We start from the raw sequence: 22,184 nt of genomic DNA, 5'->3' as shown, positions 1-22,184 counted from the left end.
TGAATTGATTTCTTGGACATGAAACTTCATCAGAGAAACTTGCTGCAAAGAGGTTTTTTTTCCCCTAGTTAACTATTTCCCTTCTAATTTCAGCTATACTGTATTTGTTTATGCTAAACTTTTAAATTTTGTCTTTATCTTTTGTGGTCTTTAATTTTTCATAATCTCTTCTTTTATCCATAAACCTGAAATATAATTTCTGCCTCGTCCTTGTAATTTCTCTATATATAATATTACCCTTTTTTTTTTTAAATTTAGGTCACGTATCCATCTAGAGCTAACATTGGTATAAGGTGTGAGGTGTTGGTCTGAATCTAATTTCTAGCAGACTGCTGCCCAGTTTTCTCAGCAGTTTGTATCAAATAGTGACAAAAACTATTTGTCACTAAAAATAATGAGTTCTTATCCCAGTAGCTGAAGTCTTTGGGTTTATTGAACACTGAGTTCTGAGGTCCATTTGCTTCTGTATGTTGTGTACCTAATCTTCCCACTGATTAGCCTCTTTCTTTTTAACTAGTAACTGTACTTTGATCGTTTCTGCTTTGTAGTATGGTTTAATATTTGGTACTTCTAGGCTTCCTTCCTTCTCTCTTTTTTTTTCATTATTTCCTCTAAGAGTCTTGACCCTGTTCTTACGGATGAATTTTGTTACTGTTTCTAGTGCTATAGAATAATCCCTTGATAGTTTGATTGGTTGGTACTGAGTAAGTAAATTAACTTAGGTAGTGTCATTTTTATCATATTGTTTCCACCTAGCCACAAGCAATTAATATTTCTCCAATTATTTGTTTTCCTTTATTACCATAAAGATTAATTTGTACTGTATTCATGTAGTTTCTGTGTGTGGCTTAGCAGGTAGACTCCGAAGTATTTTATCCATTTTATAGTTATTTTAGATGGAATTTCTTTCTCTTTCTGCTGAGTTGTTGGTAAAGTACAGAAATACTGATGTGTGCAGATTTATTTTATGTCCTACAACTTCGCTCAAGTTATTGTTTCAGTTCATTTTAATTGACTTTCTCGAGTTCCCTGAGCCCATCATTTCCTCTCCATAAAGCAATAATTTTGTTTCTTCTTTGCCATGCTTATTTCCTCAATTTTTTTTTCTCATTGCTGTAACGTTTCTAGCAAGTCAAGTCAACAAGCACTTATAAAGTACATGTTATGTGCCAGGTACTGTGCTAAAAGCACTAGGGATATAAAAAATGGCAAAGAACAGCCCTGCTCTCAAGGAGATCACAGTCTAACGTGGAGAAGGGACAACATAAAAACAAAACATATACAGGATGAATTGGAGATGATCTCAGGGGAAGGCATTAATATCAAAAAAGACTAGAGAAGACTTCTTGCAGAAAGTAGTTCTTTTGCTGAGATTTGAAAGAAGCCAAAGGGGTAGAGAGAGAGGTGGGAGAGAATTCCATGCATGTGGATCAGCCACTGAAAATACCCACTGTCAGAAGTTCTGTTGTCTTGTGCAAGGAACAGAAAGGAGACCAGTGTTACTGGACTGAAGAGGACCTGGGGGGGATTAAGGTATATGAAGACTGGAAAGGTAAGAAGGGGCAATGCTATCTAAATTAATTTACTTATTGAGTGCCATATCAATCAGACTACCAAAGGATTACTTTATAGAACTAGGGGGAAAAAAATAACAAAATTCATCTGGAGAAACAAAAAAAAAAGTCAAGAATATCAAAGGAATTAATGAAAAAACATAGTAGGGAGAAGGCATACCAGTACCGGATTTCAAGCTATACTACAAAACCATAATCATCCAAAGAATTTGGGACTACATAAGATGTAGATGTTGACCAGTGGAATAAACTAGATATATAATATATCAAAGCAAATGAGCATAACAGCCTAGTATTTGATAAGCCCAAAGATCCCAGCTAGTGGGACAAGAACTCACTATGTGACAAAAATTATTGGGAAAAACGGTCTGGTTAAAACTAGATATAGATCAACACTTCATACTATATATCCAAAAAAGTACCAAATGGGAACATGATTAAGACATAAAGGGTACTATAAACAAATTAGAGGGGAATAGAAAAAATTACCCCTCAGATCTGTGGATAAGAGAAGAGTTCATGACCAAACAAGAGGTACAGGGAGTAAAATGGACAGTTTTGACCACATAAAATTTAAAAGTTTGTGTATAAGCAAAACAAATTCAACAAAAATTAGAAGAGAAACAGGAATTTGAGAGAAAATCTTTTCAGCCAACTTCTGATAAAGATCTCTAAATTATAAATGATCAAAAGGATATGAGCAGACAGTTTTCAAAGGAAGAAATCCAAACTATCAATAGTCATGTAAAAAAATGCTCTAAATCACTAAATTAAAACATCTCTTAAGGTACCACCCCACAGCTATCAGATTGACAAAGTTGCTTTAAAAAAGAAAATGACAATTGATGGAGAGGCTCTGGGAAAACAGAGACACTAATCCACTGTTCGTGGACCTATAAACTGGTCCAGCCATTTTGGAAAGCAATTTGTAACTATGCCTAAAAAGGTATTAAATTGTGTATACTCTTTAGCCTGGCAATACTAGATGTATATCCAAGCAATCAAACGAAAAGGAAAAGGACCCCTATACAAAATTAATTTAAAGTAACTCTTTTTGTGGTGTCGCAGAATTGGAAACTGAGGCGGGTGGTGCCCATCAATTGGGAAATTGTTGAATTAAGTTATGGTTTATGAAAATAATGGAATAATAGTCTATTGTTAAAATATTTTTTAAGTTAAATTAAAAAATAATGAAGGGAATGGTATCAGAGAAACCTGGAAAATTTGTATAAACTGATGAAGTGAAGTGAAGTGAGTAGAATTAGGAAAACAATTTTTAAAATAGCAACAGTAATGTAAAGGCATTTAACTTTGAAAGACTTAAGACTTAGAAACTCTGTTCAACACAATGACCAACTACCAGCCAGCAGACGTATAAACATGCTCCTCATTTCCAGATAGAGAGGTGATGTATTCAGAGTGCAGAATGAGGCATTTTAGGGGGAAACATAACCAATGCAGAAAAAAAAATTTTTTACTGTACCTGATTGTAACGAGTTTTATTTTTCTTGTTTTCTTAGTGGGGGGAGAGGGAGAGTGAGAAAGAATGAATCTAAAAATAAAATAGACTTTTTTTAAAAAGGTAGGGAGGGGCCAAAGTTATAAAGGACTTTCAAAGCCAAACAAGATTTCATATTTAAACCGAGAGGAAATAGATGGCTGCTGGAGTTTATTGAATAGGGGGAGATGGCTTGCTCAGACTTGTGCTTTAGGAATGTGAATTTGCCTGCTGAGTGAAGCGTGGCTGGGAGTGGCAAGAGACTTGAGTTAAGGAGACCTTACCAGCAAGCTATTGCAGTTGTCCAGACACGAGGTAATGAGGACTTGCACCAGGACAGTGGCAGTGAGAGAGAACAGAAGGTAGTATGTACAAGAGAGGTTTCCAAGTTAAAAATGATACTTCGTATGTTTTTTACAAACATTTTGCATAAATTTGAAATTAATTGTTCTTTGAGTGATAAAATTCTCTTACAATTCTGTCTAATCTTGGTGTGTTTTTTTTGGCGGGTGGGGGGAGCGGTTAGGCATTGGGATTAGGTGACTTGCCCGGGGTCACACACCTAGTACGTGTCAAGTGTCTGAGGCGTATTTGAACTCAGGTCCTCCTGACTCCAGGGCTGGTGCTCTATCCACTGCGCCACCTAGCTCCCCTCCTGCCTCCCCTTGTTTTTTTTTTCCCTTTGGGTGTTCATTTATAGCGTCTTTTGGTTTCATTGGCATATAGTTGGACAAAAATGGTGTCTAATAATATCTTTTACTTCTTCTGGTTTTGCTGTGAATTCTCTTTTTTCATTTTTGATACTGTTTGGTTTTCCTCTTTTTAACTAATAGTCAATTTTTTCTCAGAAATCCACTTCAACACCAACCCTGAAGTCAGGAGGGCCTGAGTTCAGATCTGGCCTCAGACCACACACTTAACACTTACTAGCTGTGTGACCCTGGGCAAGTCACTTAACCCCAATTGCCTAAAAATTTTAAGAAAATTTTTTAAAAGAACAGCAAAAAAAAAAAATCCACTTCAAGTTTTATTATTTCAAAGGTTTAATTTTTTTTTGTTTTGTTTTCATTTTGTTAATTTCTTCTCTGATTTTCAGGATTCCTTTTTTCTATGAGATTTTAAAATTTGTTGTTTTTCCAGAATTTTTTTTTTTTTAGTTTCCCAATTCCTTGATCTGGTCTTTCTTTGTTTTACTTGTCAGGACAAGTGTCTTCAAAGACAAGTGTCTTCAAAAGACACAAAATCTCCCCTAAAGGATATTTTGGCTGCATCCCACAAATTTTAATGTGTTTTCTTAATGTTATCATTGTCTTTAATGAAATTAATTATTTGTTGTTTCTATGATTTACTCTTTAGCCTTCCAGTTCTGTAAGATTAAATTTAGCATCCAGTTAATTTTTCATTCTTTCTTCAACAACCTGTTTACCATGAACAGCTAAGAAATATATATGTATATGTATATCTCAATACGTGCCTTCTTTCTATCACATTATATTCCACCTTCACTTTCTGTGACTTTTCATTAACTGTACCCCATGCTTTGCCTTTTAATTTCTTGAAGATTCAGCTCAAATCCTACCTTCTATAGAAGGCCTTTCCTCATCCTCCCCACTTCCTTCCCTCTAAGATAACCTCTGATCCACTCTTCTATTATCTTGTATTTGCATGTTGTTTGCATCTTATGTTTGCATGTTGTCTCCCCCATTAAAATATGAGCTCCTTGGGATCATGTTTCCCAGAGTTTAGCACAAAGACATTCACATAGTAAGGATTTAATAATTGCTTGTTGACTGACCTACCTCAACTTTAAACCTCTGTACCAGGCAACAAAATTAGTCTTCGGTACCTTCCTTAATAGATAGACCTTAAAGTCTGAGTACCATCCAGAGTTATAAAATAAATACAACTCTCCCTCTGGTGTGATTGAGGCATCATACATAAACACTCATAAGTATGTTTCTTGTAGGTTTAAATAAATGTTTACATTTACACACTTTTATATAGAGTTTAGATTAAGTGGTTATACTGGGAAAATGCAAATTCTTGATTCAGGGTACCTCCTCACAGAGACATGCTCCTTTTGCTTAAGCTAGATGAATTCATCATATCTGTATAGCAGTCTAATTTTCCCTTGCCCCCAAAGCAATTCTTAGTCAATACATGTTGCCAAACTTTCCTAGTACATTTGGATTATTTTATTTATATCCTATTTACCAAATGAAGCTACTATTCATAGTGCTAAAGAAACTTTAATTTGCCCTTGACCAAGTGTGGAGGTCAATTATCATTAATTACTAGTGCATTGTTGTTACTTAGAAAAATTGTGAAAATGTGCTCTGACACTTCATGAGATAATGCTAAATGAATTATGTAGTGTTAAATAAAACCCTTTTTAAGTTACTTTAAATTATTCAAAGTCAAAGTATTTTAAGATTTTCTTCTTTTAAAAAAAATCTGTTTTAGTTCTACAAGTTAACCTTTTGAATTTTGTTTGTTTTTGTTTTTAGGCAATTGGGGTTAAGTGACTTGCCCAGGGTCAGTAAGTGTCAAGTGTTTGGTCTGAGGCCAGATTTGAGCTCAGGTCTTCCTGACTTCAGGGCCGGTGCTCTATCCACTGCGCCACCTAGCTGCCCCCAACCTTTTGAATTCTGAACCATTGAGTACTCTTTTTGGAAGGAGCATGAGAAATACTGGTTGGCTTTTTCAGTGGATAATTGGAAGACCAAGTTTTTGTTTGGCTTTCCTTCCCAGAGAAGTGGAAAGAGGGGACTGTGCCAGCGGTCCTTATTATTTCCCATAATATATTTTAAAAGATATCATACTTTGTATGGCATTAGAAATTACAGATATCCACAGTTGAATTGTTTCAGTGTTTAAGATTTTATAATTTTTTTTATTTCATTTTTTTTGTTTTCAACATTTACTTCCACAAGATTTTGAGTTCCAAATTTTCACCCCATCTCGCCCCTCCCCCACCCCAAGATGGCATGCATTCTGAATACCCCTTCTCCTAGTCTGCCTTCCCTTCTATCTCTCCCCCGCTTCTCTTATCCCCTTCCCCTTCAATTTTCTTGTAGGGCAGGATGGATTTCTGTACCCCATTTCCTATATTTCTTATTTCCCAGTTGCATGTGAAAACATTTTTTTAAACATGTGTTTTTAAAACTTTGGGTTCCAAATTTTCTCCCTTCCTCCCTTCCCACCCACCCTCATTGATAAGGCAAGCAACTAAATATAGGTTATATATGTGCAGTTATGCAAAACACTTCCATAGTAGACATGCTGTGAAAAACTAACTCTATTTCCTTTAATCCTATCCCCATTTACTCTATTCTTTCTTTTCACCCCGTACCTCCTCAGAAGTATTTGCTTCCGATTACCCCCTTTCCCAATCTGCCCTCCTCTCTATCATCCCCCTACTCTCTTGTCCTCTTCCCTCCCCCCATTTTCCTGTAGGGTAAGACAGATTTCCATACCCAATTGAGCGTGTATGTTATTTCCTCCTTAAGTCAAATCCTATGAGAATAAGATTCACTCATTCCCTCTCACCTTCCCGTTTCCCCTCCTCTGTAAGAGTCTTTTCTTTTCTGTTTTTTTTTTGTGAGATAATTTACCCCGTTCTTCGTCTCCCTTTCTCCTTCTCATAGTATAATTCTCTCTCACCCCTTAATTTTATTCTCCAGATATCACCCCTTCATTTTCAATTCACCCTGTGCCCTCTATCTATCTATATCTATATATGTACATATAATTTTTGCCCCTCCAACTACCTTAATACTGACAAAGGTCTCATGAGTTACAAGTATCATCTTTCCATGCAGGAATGTAAACAGTTCAACCTTAATAAATCTCTTATGATTTCCTCTTTCCTGTTAACCTCTCCATGTTCCACCCGAGTCTTGTATTTGAAAATCAAATTTTCTATTCAGCTCTGGTCTTTTCATCAAGAATGCTTGAAAGTCCTCTATTTCACTGAATGATCATTTTTTCCCCCTGCAGGATTATACTCAGTTTTGCTGGGTAGGTGATTCTTGGTTGTAATCCTATCTCCTTTGCCCTCTGGAATATTATATTCCAGCCCCTGTGGTCCCTTAATGTAGAAGCAGCTAAATCTTGTGTTATCCTGATTGTGTTTCCACAATACTTGAATTGTTTCTTTCTGGCTGCTTGTAATATTTTCTCCTTGACCTGGGAATTCTGGAATTTGGCAATATTCCTAGGGGTTTTCCTTTGGGGATCTCTTTCAGGAGGAGATTGGTAGATTCTTTTGATTTCTATTTTGCCCTCTGGTTCTAAAATATCAGGACAGTTTTCCTTGATAATTTCTTGAAAGATGATGTCTAGTCTCTTTTTTTGATCATGGCTTTCAGATAGTCCAATAATTTTTAAATTCTCTCTCCTGGATCTATTTTCCAGGTCACTTGTTTTTCCAGTGAGATATTTCACATCATTTTCTAATTTTTCATTCTTTTGGATTTGTTTTACAGTGTCTTGATTTCTCATAAAGTCACTAGCTTCCCATTGCCCTATTCTAATTTTCAAGGAAGTATTTTCTTCAGTAAGCTTTTGGACTTCCTTTTCCATTTGGCCAGTTTTGCTTTTTAGGGCATTCTTCTCCTCATTGGCTTTTTGGACCTCTTTTGCCATTTGGGTTAGGCTATTTTTTTAAGGTGTTTTTTCTTCAGTATTTTTTTGGGTCTTGTTTAGCAAGCTGTTGACTTGTTCTTCATGATTTTCTTGCATCACTCTCAGTTTTTCCTCTACTTTTCTTACTTGCTTCTCAAAGTTCCTTTTGAGTTCTTTCTATTTCTGGGACTGATTCATATTTTTCTTGGAGGCTTTGGATGTAGGAGCTTTGGCTTCATTGTCTTCTTCTGATTGTATGTTTTGATCTTCTTTGTCACCAAAGTAAGATAATGTAGTCTGACTCTTTTTGCGCTGCTTACTCATGATCCCGGACAGTTACTTGAATTTTAAACTCTTTGTTAAGGTAAAAGTCTGCTTCCAGTGTGGAGAATGTACTGTCCCAAGCTTCAGGGGTTTGTACAGCTGTTTTCAGATACTTCTAGGGGTCTGAAAATTTTCAGTTCTTCCAAAGTGCTATGATAAGGGGCGAGGTGTTTCCTCTCCACCGCCTCAACAAGCTCCACCACACCAGCATTCCTCCTCGCCCCAGGACCGCCCCTCAGAACTGTCACCCAGATCCAAGCACTGGTAAAACAAGAGATTCCTGCCTCAGTACTGGCAAGGAGATCCCTGCAATCCCCCCTCTGATCAGCCACTTGATTCCCCTTCAGTCTATGGGCGGGAAGCTCAGGAAACAGCCATGGCCTCGGGCCGCGCTCAAGACTTGTGGCTGAGACCTAGCTCCTCTCTCACCACAGACTTTTCCCTCTGACGTTCTGAGTTGTCTTTGGTGTTCCTGAGTTGAGAAGTCTGGAAACCACCACAGCTGCCCGTGATTCAGTCCTCTGAGGCCTGCGCCTGGTTCATTGCGGCCTGTGCGCCCATGTCAAACTGCGTTCCTCTCCCTGCCTGGCGCGATATACCTTTCTGATCAACCACCCAGGCTGTCTTTGGTTGGAAATTTGTTTCTGTCTTTTTGTGGGTTCTGCTGCTTTATAACTTGTTTAGAGCCATTTTTATAGGTATTTGGAGGGGTTTGGGGGGAGAGCTCAAGCAAGTCACTGCTTTCCCTCCGCCATCTTGGCTCCAGTGTTTAAGATTTCAAAAAGAAACCTGAATCAAAAAATCCGAACACAAATCAAAATGCAACAACCTATAATAAATGCAAATACAGAGAAAGATAAATATAAGCTAATGTTTGTAACAAAACATTCAAACATACTGAAACCCAAAAGAATGCCCAAACTATATAATAAATGTGAAAGAAATAGTTTCTTATGAGAAAGAGGAACTATGTGCCTCTATTGGATGGCCCAAAGATAGAAATGGTAAAGTGAGCTATTTGAAACATGAAAGATGATTTTTGTGATGCAGAGGAAGATAGATTAGGGGAAGAGGGCTTCAGGAGAAAGATGAATTGGGATGTGTTTTCAGAACATGGTACCAAGTAGTCATAGTTCCAAACATGTGTGTTCTTGAGTGGACCATCTCCTCTCAGGATTCTTTTGATTACATGTTGATTCAGTTCAATAGATATGATATGGAACATGATTCTTTCATTGATCTTTGAATTCTTTCCCCCCTCTCAACTTTTAATTATACCTTAATTGCCAAATCTAATTAACTTCTCTCAGTCCTCAAACTTTTTGACTTCTCTGTAGTATTTGATACAATTGGTTTCCTTCAGGATGCTTAACTCTTCTACCTTGTCTGACCATTCCTTCTTAATCTTCGTTCCCAAGTCATCATTTGTATCACCCTCCCTTACTGTGAGTGTACCCCAGGCCACATCCTGGGCCCCCTTCCCTTTTTTCTCTACACTTTCTCACTTAATGACCCCTATAGTTCCCAGGGATTTAATTATCTGTCATCTGCCTAGAGATAACTCACAGGGAGGTGTGGGGGTATGGGGGGTGTTTTGTTGTCCTTAGCTCTAGTCCCGTATCATCAACCACCCACTGAATTTTTGAACTGAATGTTTATTAAACATCTGAAGCTTAACATATCCAAAAAAAAAAATCATCTTTCCTCTAAAACCCATCCATCTTCTGAACACCTACATTCTGTCGAGGGTACTTTTAGTGACCCAAATTTACAACCTGCCAGTCAACAGTAAACAAGGCACTTCCTAATGTGTCAGAGGCTGTGCTGTGTAGTGTCAGCTTTGACTTCTAACACACAGTATTCAGTAAATCTTTGCTGATTGATAAGCAAAAGACATTTCCTTATCTCCTGTTCATTAACTTCCCATGACTATAGGTAGCTATACTCCTCTACCTCCTCCCAGTCTTAAAACCTTGGAGGTGATTTCTATTGTACCAGATACCCTTTATATTCTCCCAAATTCAATCATTTGTCAAGTCCAACATGTTCCTTATTTTGCGTACCAAACAGCAGTTTGGTAGGATTTAGCCTTCAGTCCGTATATTCTATTGTTTTATTATTGTTTCCTGTGTATAACTTGTTGCCCCAAAAGATTGTCATCTTGTTGATGGTAGAGTACTTTCTTGTGTTCCCTAGCAGCACTTAGCACTTTACTAATATAAAGGTAACATTCAAATATTTGTGGACTTGGCTTTCTAAAAATCATCCCTAATAATGAAAATTAGAAGATTGAAAATAAACTTTAATAAGTATTAAATGTCATAGAAATTTGGTACTTAATTACATTCTCCTGAAACTTGGATTTCTAAGTTTCCCATGATGCTAGTTGCTTGAAAGTTCCCATTAATTGGGGTTTCCTTGAACTGAGTTATAATGGAAAACTGGGGGACTCATTCTCTTTTGACCACATAAAAATCTTTTCTTGCTCCAACCAACCAAATTTATTCACTGCCTACTAAACATGCTTTGTGCTTTCCTGATTCTGGATTTTTTTTTTTTTTTTTTTTTGTCATTCCTTCTGACTTGTCCTATCTCTGTCTTACCAGACTCATTCCAGATCCCATTTCTTCCATGAAACTTTTCTTGGTCACCCCAGTCTTTCTCTCCCTCCTCTGAACTTAATTAACATCAGTTGTCCACATAGTTCATTTGGTGCTGTTGGATACTGCCTTGTAATATCTTTTCTGCTGACCCATTAGTCACATTTTTTCTTTTGTTTTATTTCTCTAACTAGATTGTGAACTCATAGATTTTTGGAGATAAAAGGGACCCTAGAGATCATCTCTTATTCAGATGAAGAAACTAAGTGAAACCCAGAAACAAAAGCACTTAGTGGTGCAGGCAGGACTTGAACCCAGGTCTTTTGACTTCCAATCTTTTCCTTAATACTGCCCTGTTTTTCTTGAATATAGGAGCTCTCTTACATTTTGTACCCCCCACAATACCATCTTGTGTGTTACACGAGAGTAGGTGCTCAAATAAACATTGATGGATTGGATTCCAATCTTGATCATATAACTTTAAAATAATTTGTGTTACTCTGAATCTCATCTTAATGTTTTTGTGTTGTGGATGCATAATTTTTGCTTTTTGGCCGTGGATTCGGTTCTGTAATGCCTCCAGACTCATAGCCACACTGGTTTTCTCTCTTTTCCATATGCACAGCACTCAGATCTCCTGTCACTGCGCTTTTACTCTGGCCATAACAAATGCTTAGCACATACTCCCATCTTACCCCCTCTTCAGAGTTCCTTTTTTCCTCTAAGACACTGAGAACTCAAGCGCCTTCTTAAGCATGAAGCATTTCCTAATCATCCCAAGCACTAGTTCCCTCCTCCAAATCTTCCTTGTATTTTACTACTTTGTACATATTTGTATTTATTTACTTTATGTTTATATTGTTTCTATTTTTATATGTACTTCCATGGGATGCAAGTTCCTTTCAAGTAGAAATTGTTTTATTCTTGGTAATTGTATCTGTTTCCTCCAGCAGGTTACCACCTCTATCATCTGTACCCTTCAGTCTCTCCCTGTCTACGAGCAACTTCACTGCTTCCTACAAATGTGCCCATGCCTCCCCCATCCTCAGTTAAATCCTCACTTGCTCAGCTCATCCTGAATAGCTATTGTCCTGTACTTGTCCTCCCTTTTCTTTCTTTGAGAAAGTTGTCTATAATTGGTACCTGTATTTCTGTTACTCTCTTTTCTGAACTCTCTATAATCCTACTTCCACCCTCATCATTCAACTGAAACTACTTTCTCCAAAATTATCAGTAGTCTCTTAATTGCCAAATCTAAAGGTCTTTTATCAATATTCATCTTTCTTGATCTCTCTGCAGCCTTTGACACTGTTGCTTACTCTTGTTGACCCTCTCTGCTCTCTTCTGGTTCTCCTATCTGGCTGACCCCTCCTTCTCAGACTCCTTTGCTGAATCCAAGTCGTGCCCTCTAGCCACAGGTGTCCCTGAGGACTCTGTCCTGGGCCCTCTTTACTGTGTCACTTGGTGTTCTCATCAGCTCCCATAGATCCAATTACCATCTCTGTGCAGATGATTCTCAGATCCGTTTGTCCATCCTAACCCGACTCCTAATCGCCAGTCTCACATTACCAGTTACCTGTTGGACGTCTCAAAGTGGATGTCTCACATATGTTTTTAACTCATCGTGTCCAAAACTGAACTTGTTATCTTTCTCCCCAAACCTTCCCATCTTCCTAACTTCACTAATTTAAATATAGAGCTTCAGTGAGTATCCATTGAATACTAGTATGCCTAATATGTTTTTAAAAAGTATTAATTTGAGTCTGTTGACCAAAGGTAATTTTAATGTCAAAATTTTGAAAATTGTTGCATTCTAAGTCTTAGACAACAGTTACAAGGTATAATTACATAAAGTAATGAGAGAAATTCCATTATCCACAAATGAAAATCAAATATTACTTTAGACTTACGTCACATAGGTACTAAATTACATTTCGTTTTGAAGCTGGCATACCTTTGAGTTTGTCTTGCGATATTAAGGTATAGTTGTTATCAGCTGAATTATGGACGTAATTTTATAAACTGGCAGCATTTTACCATTAATACAATGGTTCCTCCATTTTTCAGGTTACAAATAGAAGAATCTTCAAAACCTGTAAGATTATCCCAGCAGTTGGATAAAGCTGTTACAACCAATTTTAAACCAGTGGCTAATCATCAATACAATGTAAGTTTTATGAATTTCTTTCTATATTCCAATCTATTTTTGTTCCTATGCCTTATGATAACTAGAAATCTGGTGTAGCTTAACTTTTTTAAACTGTTGCTCATAGATAGGCAGCATTGATTTTGATACAGAGGGGGAAACCTTATAGCTTTTTTAAAATTCTAAAATATTTATAAACTTATTTATAAATTTATCCTGAACTTAAGCACTCCAAGAAGTAGCATCTCCACATAGGAAACAGAAGAGAAAAAAAGGATTAAATGTGAAATCACAAATGTCTATTACATGCAGTTCATTTTTTTAAGTACATAATAAATTCAACAAATTCAAAGTTCTCCTGTTTGTGTTTCCTTCTGAACTTCCTTCTGTTCCCTTCTGTGTATCTTTTTAAGTTCTTTAATAACTATTTTTCTTTTTCTTCTTTATTTTTGTGACATGATTGCTAATTCCACTGTCCTCTACAAATGAAAAAAGAAAAACACAACCTTTGTAACAAATTATCCATAGTCAAGCAAAATAAATCCACTCCTTGGCCATATCCAGAAACGTTATGTCTCATCTAACTCTTTGAGTCCATCTCATTCTCTGTCAGGAAGGATTGTTTCATCTTTGATTCTCTGATAGTCCTGGCTTATTGCATTGATCAGAGTTCTTAAGTCTTTCAGTGTTGTTTTTCTTCACAGTACTGTTGTTACTCTGTAAATTGTTCTAGTTCTGCTCTCTTCACTCTTCAGTAAGTCATAACAGTCTTCCCAGGTTTCTCTGAAATCATCTTTTTCATCAGTGTTTATAAAAGCATACCATCCTTTGTTCAACCATTTCCCAGTTGATAGACTCCAGCTTTGTTTCTAGGTCCTTTGTTAAAACAAGAAAAGAACTCTTTCTTTGATTTCTTTAGGGTGAAGATGTAATAGCAGCAGCACTAAATTCAGCGTGTTTTGGGAAATGGTTTCAAATTGCTTTCTAGAATGATTGTACCAGTTAACTCCACCAGCAATGCACCACTGTGCCTGTCTCCCCATAGTCACTCCCAAAAGTTTTTGGAGTGTGTTTTTGTTTTTTTTTTTTCAGCCATTTTTGTCAGTCTGATAGGTATGAGGTAGAACCACAGAGATGTTTTAACTTGCATTTTCTAATAAGTTCATTACTTTTTAAAAGAAATGTACTTAATCGGTTTTATAATAAAAGGTAAGTTACGCCCAGATATTAATAAAAAAATCTTTCTAGTCACCATCATATCAACATTAGAAGCTTCAAACTGATTTATTCTCCAAGCATTTTCTTGCTTATTACTTACCCTATCCTATGGCAACCAAATCCCTCTTGTTCTTCTGATTTGCCTAGCAAAAATCTCTTTCCCCACACTTATGTTTCTACCTATTTCTAATCCCTCCCCTTCCTTCCACTGTGACTTCTGGATCTCCTGCTCTGGTTTTGTTTGTTTGTTTTTGTTTTGTTTTGTTTTGTGGGTGGTTTTTTGTTGTTGTTTGTTTGTTTTTATTTTTAGTGAGGTAATCAGGGTTAAGTGATTTGCCCAGAGTCAAACAGCTAGTAAGTGTCAAATGTCTGGGGCTGGATTTGAAGTCAGGTCCTCTTGACTCCAAGGCCAGAGCTCTATCCCACTCTGTTTTTAACTCACTATCCTATACCTTCTGTCTCATTCTGTGATATCCCTTACATGTTCTGACTTTAACTGAGACTTGGCTTTCTCTTGAAGCTACCGTGTCCTTTGCTGTCCTCTCCAATGGTTGTTCCTTCTCTCATGCATCCAATACCCAGTATTAAGGCATTTTACTTCCCACTGCTGCTTCCTACTACCTCATGCTCCCTAGGGTGTTTAAAAAAAGGTTACCAGTACATCAGTTTCTCCAACCCTAAAACACCACCCAAAATTTTTCTACCTCTAAGATCTTAAAATAGGAAATTCCTCTCTCTGATCAGTCTTTTGGCCTTCAACTTTGCCCATTCCATTCCTAGAGCCAATCTGTGGATTCTTTCAGTTAGTGTTTTGTCTTCTGTGTTCAGAAGTTCTGGACTCTTTTCTTGTTCTTGCATTATAGTGTTCAAGTTTTTTGATTTGTAATGTTATACTGGAGATCTATGATCCTTAAGTTGTCTCTACATATCCTGTCTTTGAGAATGATGTGATTTGCTTATAGGGCACTCATGATTTTTAAAAATTTTGCTGCTTTTGGCTTCTCTTCTAAGTTGTCTTTGATTTTGGTATATTTCTAATCCTAGTCATTCATTATCTCTGTTGCTTCTTTGTATAGATTCACCATCATGAATTGAAATTTTTCTATTCTACTCATTTCTGTTGTGCAAGCAGTGAATTCTGCCATTTGTTTCCTTTTAACTTCTTTCAAGATTCTTATTTCTCTCTTGAACCATTCAGGGATATCCTGCTATGGTTCTGTACTCTGTTGGGAAATGAGAAAATTGTCTATTTCATTAAATGTGGTTTAATTTTCTTTTGTTTTGCAATATTTATTTACTGACACTTGTCATTTAGATGTCTTATTAGCCATCTTCCTCTCTGTTTTAATATCTTCTATTGACTTAGCTGCTTGTGCTCTTAAGTTTTCTTCCTCCTGAGATCTTCGGTGGTTCAAATGAGGTAAATGTAGAACACTTCGCACAGTGTATGGCACATGGTAGATACTAAAATTTACTAAATGTTTCTTCCCTTCCCTTCCCTCCCCTTTTGTTTTCTTTTCTTTATATTCCCCCGTTGCTCAGTTTCTGACTCCTTCCCATGTGATGGCATGTCTTTTAGGAACTATACATGAAAACGGTCTCAGCCTCCTCCCACATTGAAGAATTCCCTTTTTACTAACCTTAGTCTTTGCTCTATGGAGACAGGACTGGTTCCCACTAGATATCAATCATTTTTCCTTTCAGCATGGTACAGCCCCACACACATGCTGGCATCTTGTCAGTTCTTTCTGTTCTTTATGTCTGTAACTGAGCCCTGCCACCCCAAGCATGCTCATGGCATCCTTCACCTTTCCCTTCTCCACAGGTGGGTGTGCCCAGTAGAATTCTGTTGCTTGTTGCCATTGAATAGAAGGTGAGGGCAGGGTATGCTAACAGAGTCTACAACAGCAGCCAGGGAATTGCTGAGTGCCCAAAGCACAATCTTGGAGGAGAGAAGAGGGTACTGAGTGAGTGCATTAACTATTAACATTCTGTGCTGCTAATTCATGAACTGTTAGGCTTCTTGGTGAATTGATATATTTAAATGTTTTTGCAAGCCTTAAAGTGCTGCATAAGTGCTAGTTGCTACTGCTACTACTACTACTTCCCAGGCATTGAATGCTGCTGAAGGTTATTACTAAACCATTCAGACTGTGTTTACTACAAACCATGTTATCTAACTTTACCAGAGTTCCCCCTGATGCATAGAATCCTTTTATTCATTGCTAACCTACTATCATATTATTTATTGAGCCATTCGGTTTACTGCAGGCCCCTTTCTCATATTAAACTTCCCCTTCTGCTTGAGAAGATTAAAATTGATCCTTTATCATTTACGTACTGATCTTATTTACAAGTAATTGATTTTGTTCTGTAATTGGTTCTTTGTCTCTGAACTTAGCTCAGAGTTCAGCTGGCCTATAATGGGTTAGGTTTTAAAATTCATCTTTCTTGCCTCAAGGAATTTTTCTAACCTTGGGGAACATGTTTGAACAGAAAGGGCATTATCGTTACTCCACCAAGCTGTCCTTCAAGGATATCTGACTTGCTGTCCAAAAGTCTGGACCACTATCTCACACCTGGGCTTAAACCAAGAAAACTTCTTAGTCTCATGACAGAAGAGAGGTGGTTGCTAGCCCCCATTACCAAACTACTAACCAATCCTGTTGTTCCCTGCAGCTCAGCTGTGTAACTAGTCATGTTGCCCTCAATTCCATGATGTCACTTCTTTGTTCTGTAGTCCCCAAACCTATAAAAGGGGAACTATCCTTTTTGCTCAGGGTCTTTGGCATTAATGGAAGCCATTGACCCACTTATTGACAGGTCGCATGTCCCTGCTCATAAATGTTACCTTGCGCAGAGATCTGCCTCACTTTACACTTTTGTTAAAATTCAATCACAACATGCTATATTGAGGATATTTTATGTTAGCTTCTTCATCTTTGCCAGTTTCCTCCTTTTTTCCTATTTCAGAGGAGAAGATAGCCCTTCTCTTTGACAGTGCTTACCTCTCTACTCACCTAGAGGACTTGGAGAGGGGAGTGAGATTCCGTCCCCTTCTGTCTCTTGCAAAATCTTGTTCTTTCCATCCTACCCTCTCTGCTTTAACTGCTGGTTTCTTCTGTACTGCCTACAAATATGCTCTTCTATTATTAAAAGGCCTTCCTTTACCCTTTCAGCCCCTCAAGTTGTCACCTTGTATTTCTGCTCCCCTTACTGCCAAATTCATAAGGGTAATCTTGACTTATTGCTTCCATTTTCCTATCACTCATTCACTCAGCCTTTTACAGTATCTTTTCTGACCCCTCTGTTCTGCTGAAATTGCTCTTACGGGTCACTGAAGGCCTTTTAATTGCTAAGTCTGATGTAGTGTCCTTAGGCCTCTTTTCTTAACTTTTTTGCATTAACACTGTTAACCCTGCCCCCCCCACACACGCACACCCTTTCCTGTATATACTCTCTTCCCATGAGTTAAATGACATGGTTCTCTCTTAGTTTCCCTACATGTCTTACTCTTCTTTCTCAGTCTTGTTTGCTACTTTATAATCTGCTTCTTTGTCCTCCAAGTAGGAGATTCCTTCCAAGGTACTGTCATCAGCCCTTATCTCTTATTTCTCCCCATTGATGATTTCTTCTGTTCCCAGGGTTCACTATCCACAGTATTCTGTGGAGATGGAGATGACTCCTCAGTCTCCATATCTGTCTTTCCTGTAGTTTAGTGTAATCACTTCCTGACTGCTGTCTTTAGCCATTGTCTCCCGTCTTGAATCCATTCTTTATGCAGATGCCAAAATAATCTTATTAATTAATAAATCATTGGATCATGGATTTGGAGCTAAGAAGGACCTTAGTCATTGAGTCTAACCCCCTCATTTTACAGTTGAGGAAACTGAAGCCAAGAAAGGTTAAATGACTTATCTTGGGTCACACAGGTAGTGACAGACCAAAGATTCAAACCCAGATCCTCTGACTGTCAGTCCAGCACTTTTTCTACTATATCATGCGACTGCCTTGTTCAGAAACTGTCAGGGGCTACCTCAGGCATTTAAGGTTAAGTACAGACTACTTAGCCTGACACCCGTGTTGTTCCATAATCTGACTCCAAGATTTCTTTCCAGACTCCTCTTGAGTCTGCCTTTCTCTCAAAAATATTTTATTTCAGCTTAAGTTCAGCTTAAGTATTTTTTTCCCTCCAAAGCCTTCACTGTTCTGCCCCGTTGAAAATGTTGCTTCCCTCCTGAAGTTTTCCTTGAGCACTTCATTCTCTTTTGCCTCTCATATCCTATGTCATATTTATTGCTGTGTGTGCTTTGTGCCCCCTTCACTTATAGTTCATAGACTCCTCTCCATCTTTTCACACTTGGAGCTGTACTTTTTCTCTTCTCTAGGCCTCACATCCTTTTTTCTGGGCTCCCATTTATTTTTCAGTGATCACTCATAGTATTTCATCAATTATACTTGCTAGTTCTTTCGATGCCTGATATATTTGAGCTGAACCTGAGAATTTTGACTCCTCTAGAACCAATAAGTTCTCTCTTACTTTTTCTTTATTTGTCTTGGGCATCAATAGTCCCATTAAATATTTGTTTTACCCTCCTCAGTCCAAAGATGATTATCCTTGGAAGAGAAAACAGAAGCAAAAATCAGAGTCGAACAGATCTGCTTTCTTTCTGTGAACTATTATCCCATCTGCCCCTTTATAACGTTCCTATCTCTTTTTTTATTCTTTCCTTTTTCTCCCTTAGCAAAAATATTTGAAAGACTATTATGTGGAACGATAATAAGATTTAATTTCACATAGTTCCACAGGGTAGATCTAAGACCAATTAGTGGAAATTATAAGGAGGCAAATTTCAGCCGAATAGAAGAACTTAAATTTTTAAAAATCTTGAATTTAACAAAACCTTGCCAAGAACATTTTCATCTCTAATTATCTACTATATCTCCTGTTCTCTACAATTTCTCAGATTACAGATAGTAAGCAGGTCAGTAAATTGTATTTGCATCTTCCTTCAGTACTCTGGGATGTAATTCATCTGGACCTTTAGGCTTGAACTCATTTGAAGGAGTTAAATTCACTCTTGTTATCTTCTTAGCTGTCGGTGGCCTTTAATTCCAAACCTTCTCACACCCCCAATCAAATTTGTTTGCCCTTTCCACTTTAAGGTAAGGATTATTTTCCTTAAGGAGACAGAAACAAAATAGGAGTTAAATAGTTCTGCTTTCTCTAGGACATGTGAACATCGCACTAGGTACCTCAAGTAGTGGGTTTATTCCTTCCTCTTCTTCTTCCAAACAAACCTTTAAATGCCTTTTTATTGTCATTAGCATTTTTAAAATCTCCCTTTTTTTTTTTCAAATTTAGAATTTTCATTTCAACAATATTATTACTACAAGTGCTGTCTTTTATACATAACCATTTGAAATCTGAGGTCAGAGATCCTTGAGTTTCTCCACACACACACACTTTTCTTCTGCATTACTATAATTTTTTTTAAATTTTAAGAATTGTACATCCCTTTCAAGCAAGTTTCCTTTTTAAAGGTTCTGATCATGCGTATCTAAACTTTTAAAAATCAATTCTAGGGTACATGCCTGGGGGTTCCTTCTTTGGCTATAAAATACACATTTACATTCAGAATTAGAGGACACTTCAGGGGACACCTAGGCCATCACATACCAGTATAAGAATTCTTTCTAACACAACCCCCTACAGGTGACCTCAACCTTCACTTAAAAACCTACTCTGGTGAGGAGGAACTCACTACCACTGAAGTCTCTAATTGTGAGGAGATTTTTCTCCTGTTGAGCTAAAAAATATTTCTTTGCAACTTCCATCTTTTTTCTTAGGTTTGCCCTCTGAAGTGACTCACCCAGGGTCACACAGCTAGTAAGTGTCATATTTGAACTCAGGAAGATGAGTCTTCCTGATTCCCAGCCTGGTGCTCTATCTGCTAAACCACCTACCTGCCCATTGTATTCCAGGTTCTAGTGACAGAAATATAAAGAATGAAATAATCTTCACCCCTAAGGAGTTTACAGACAGTGATCATGTTGCCCCTAAATCTTATTTGTCCCTAGCTAAACATCCATTGTTCCTTCAAGCCACGTCACAGGGCTGCCTGAGATCACTTTAGCTTTTTTTGACGTGTCACACTATTAATTCATGTTGAGGTTACAGTGAAATAAAACCTGCAGGTCACTTTCACATAAACTATTTTCTAACTCTACTTCCCTTTGTGAAGTAGATTTTAAAAAAAATTCAGCTTGATAGATATCTCCATTAAATTTCATCTTTAGATTCTCTCTACTTTTTTGTTAAATTGAGATCCTTATTGAATTTGGACTCTTGTCACTCAGCATGTTTTTTATCCCTTCCAACTCTCGGGGGTTTGGGGTGTAAGTGAGAGAGAGAAAATGAGAATGAGTCCGTGAAGTACATATTATGTGCCAGGTGCTGTGCTAAGAGCTGGGGATAAAAATACAAACAAGATTAGTCAGTCATTACCCTCAAAACTTTACATTCTGATAAGGGAAGACCACATGGATATAGGAGCTTTGACTTTGTTATCTTCTTCTGGTTGTATATTTTGATTTTCTTTGTTACTAAAGAAAAATTCTGTGGTCTGACTTTTTTTGGACCTTTCTTTGTTCATGATCCCAGCCAATTACTTGAGTTTTAAACTCTTTGTTAAGGTAGGGGTCTGCTTCCAGTGTGGAGAATGTACTGTCCCAAGCTTCAGAGGTTTTGTGCAGCTGTATTCAGAGATACTTCTAGAGACCTGTAAATTTTCATTTCTTCTAAGGTGGTATGATAAGGGGTGAGGTGTTTACTTCTTTCCTGGCCTGTGCTCTGGTCTGTGAGTGACCATGAGCACTCTTTTCTGGGAAGACCACATGGAAAAAAGTGCTGAGAAAGGAGGGAGCGTACCCTCTTGGGAGCATGATGAAGAGACTGTAGGAAGTTGTGTGGCGGCTTAATCTTCCCACAAGATAAGACAAAAAAGCTCACATATCAGAGCACAGGGAATAGGTATAGAGTCCAAGTTTCTGCTGAGGTAGAGATGGTCAGAAAGTTGAGCCACGGTGAGGAGAAATTTACATCAGCTGTAAATTTGACAAGCATTCCTTTCTATGCCCTCAACCAAGTCATGTGCTAAAACTGTTAAATACCAGTGGACCAAGAGGAAATCCTTGGATTCTAAAGAATGTCCTCAAAGTTTACGTGGAATAATTATGATTGCTTTTTAGCTCCAGACACAGTTAAATTACTACCAGCAGCACCACCTAAGTGGTACACTGGATAGCGGGCTGGGCTTGGAGTCAGGAAGAGTGGCCCAACTTCTAATCCTTCCTCAGACATTTCCTAGCTCTGTGACCCCGTATTGGACGTGGTAGCTCCAAGGTTCCTTCCAGCTCTAAATCGACAATCCTACAATAATCTATCCCTTCTACAAAACTATCAGGAGAATGTGTAATGTTTTGTTGAAACCTAGGTATATAGTTCTAGCTATAGCATTCTTCCAATCTGCAAGCTTAGTAATGACGTCAGAAAAAGAAATGAGATTATTGTAGCATGACTTGTTTTAGTGATCACTACTTTTCCATTCTAAATACTCATAAACTGTCCCTTTTTATCATTGATTTTCTGTGTAATCCAGAAATTAAAGTCAAGCTTGCTGGCCAATAGTTTTCAAACTCCACCCTTTTCCCTTTTTGAAAATCAGGACATCAGGCTTACAACACCTCTCTCTTTCTTTCAGTCTTTTATAAGTCAAGTCACCAGTTGGGCTTAGCAGTCACAGAAGCCAGGTTTTTGCCTTTAGGATATAGTTCATCTGGCCCTGTGTCTTGAACTCAGGTTTCAGTTCTCTATTAATTATTTTTGTTCTGTATATCCGCATCTCCTTGTCAGAGAAAACAAAAATGTACTGAGAGTTGAAGAGTAATTCCTTGTCTCTCTCATTTGTTTTCTTTGCCCCGTCTACCCCAGGTACATAGTATGAGCTCTCTCTCACATACAAATGTCCCTTTGTTGGTCTTTGGGGTTCATTGTCAACCTCTAGTTGTTCCTGATGCTCTTTTCTCTCTTTTTGCTTCTGTCTTCTACAAATCTCCGTTTAAAATCTGGATTGATTGATTTGCCTTTCCTTTGCTTCTACATGGATCTCTTTAGACATATCCATCTTCTTTTCTTT

General features: G+C 37.6%; 1 protein-coding gene across 2 annotated transcripts in view; it reads left to right on the top strand.

Moving 5' to 3' along the window:
* GTF2F2 (general transcription factor IIF subunit 2) overlaps positions 1 to 22,184 on the top strand; it is a 165,591-nt gene that overhangs the window by 119,403 nt on the left and 24,004 nt on the right. For both annotated transcript variants that reach the window (XM_027873527.1, XM_027873526.1), the window contains one exon: positions 12,690 to 12,789. In XM_027873527.1, the coding sequence (XP_027729328.1) occupies positions 12,690 to 12,789 (100 nt within the window). The remainder of the gene's footprint in view (positions 1 to 12,689; positions 12,790 to 22,184) is intronic.

Source organism: Vombatus ursinus, unplaced genomic scaffold (assembly GCF_900497805.2).
Source record: "Vombatus ursinus unplaced genomic scaffold, bare-nosed wombat genome assembly UNPS02014802.1, whole genome shotgun sequence".
Classification (NCBI taxonomy): domain Eukaryota; kingdom Metazoa; phylum Chordata; class Mammalia; order Diprotodontia; family Vombatidae; genus Vombatus; species Vombatus ursinus.
The sequence above is the reverse complement of the archived record's forward strand: the minus strand, read 5'-3'. Positions and strand labels throughout refer to the sequence as shown.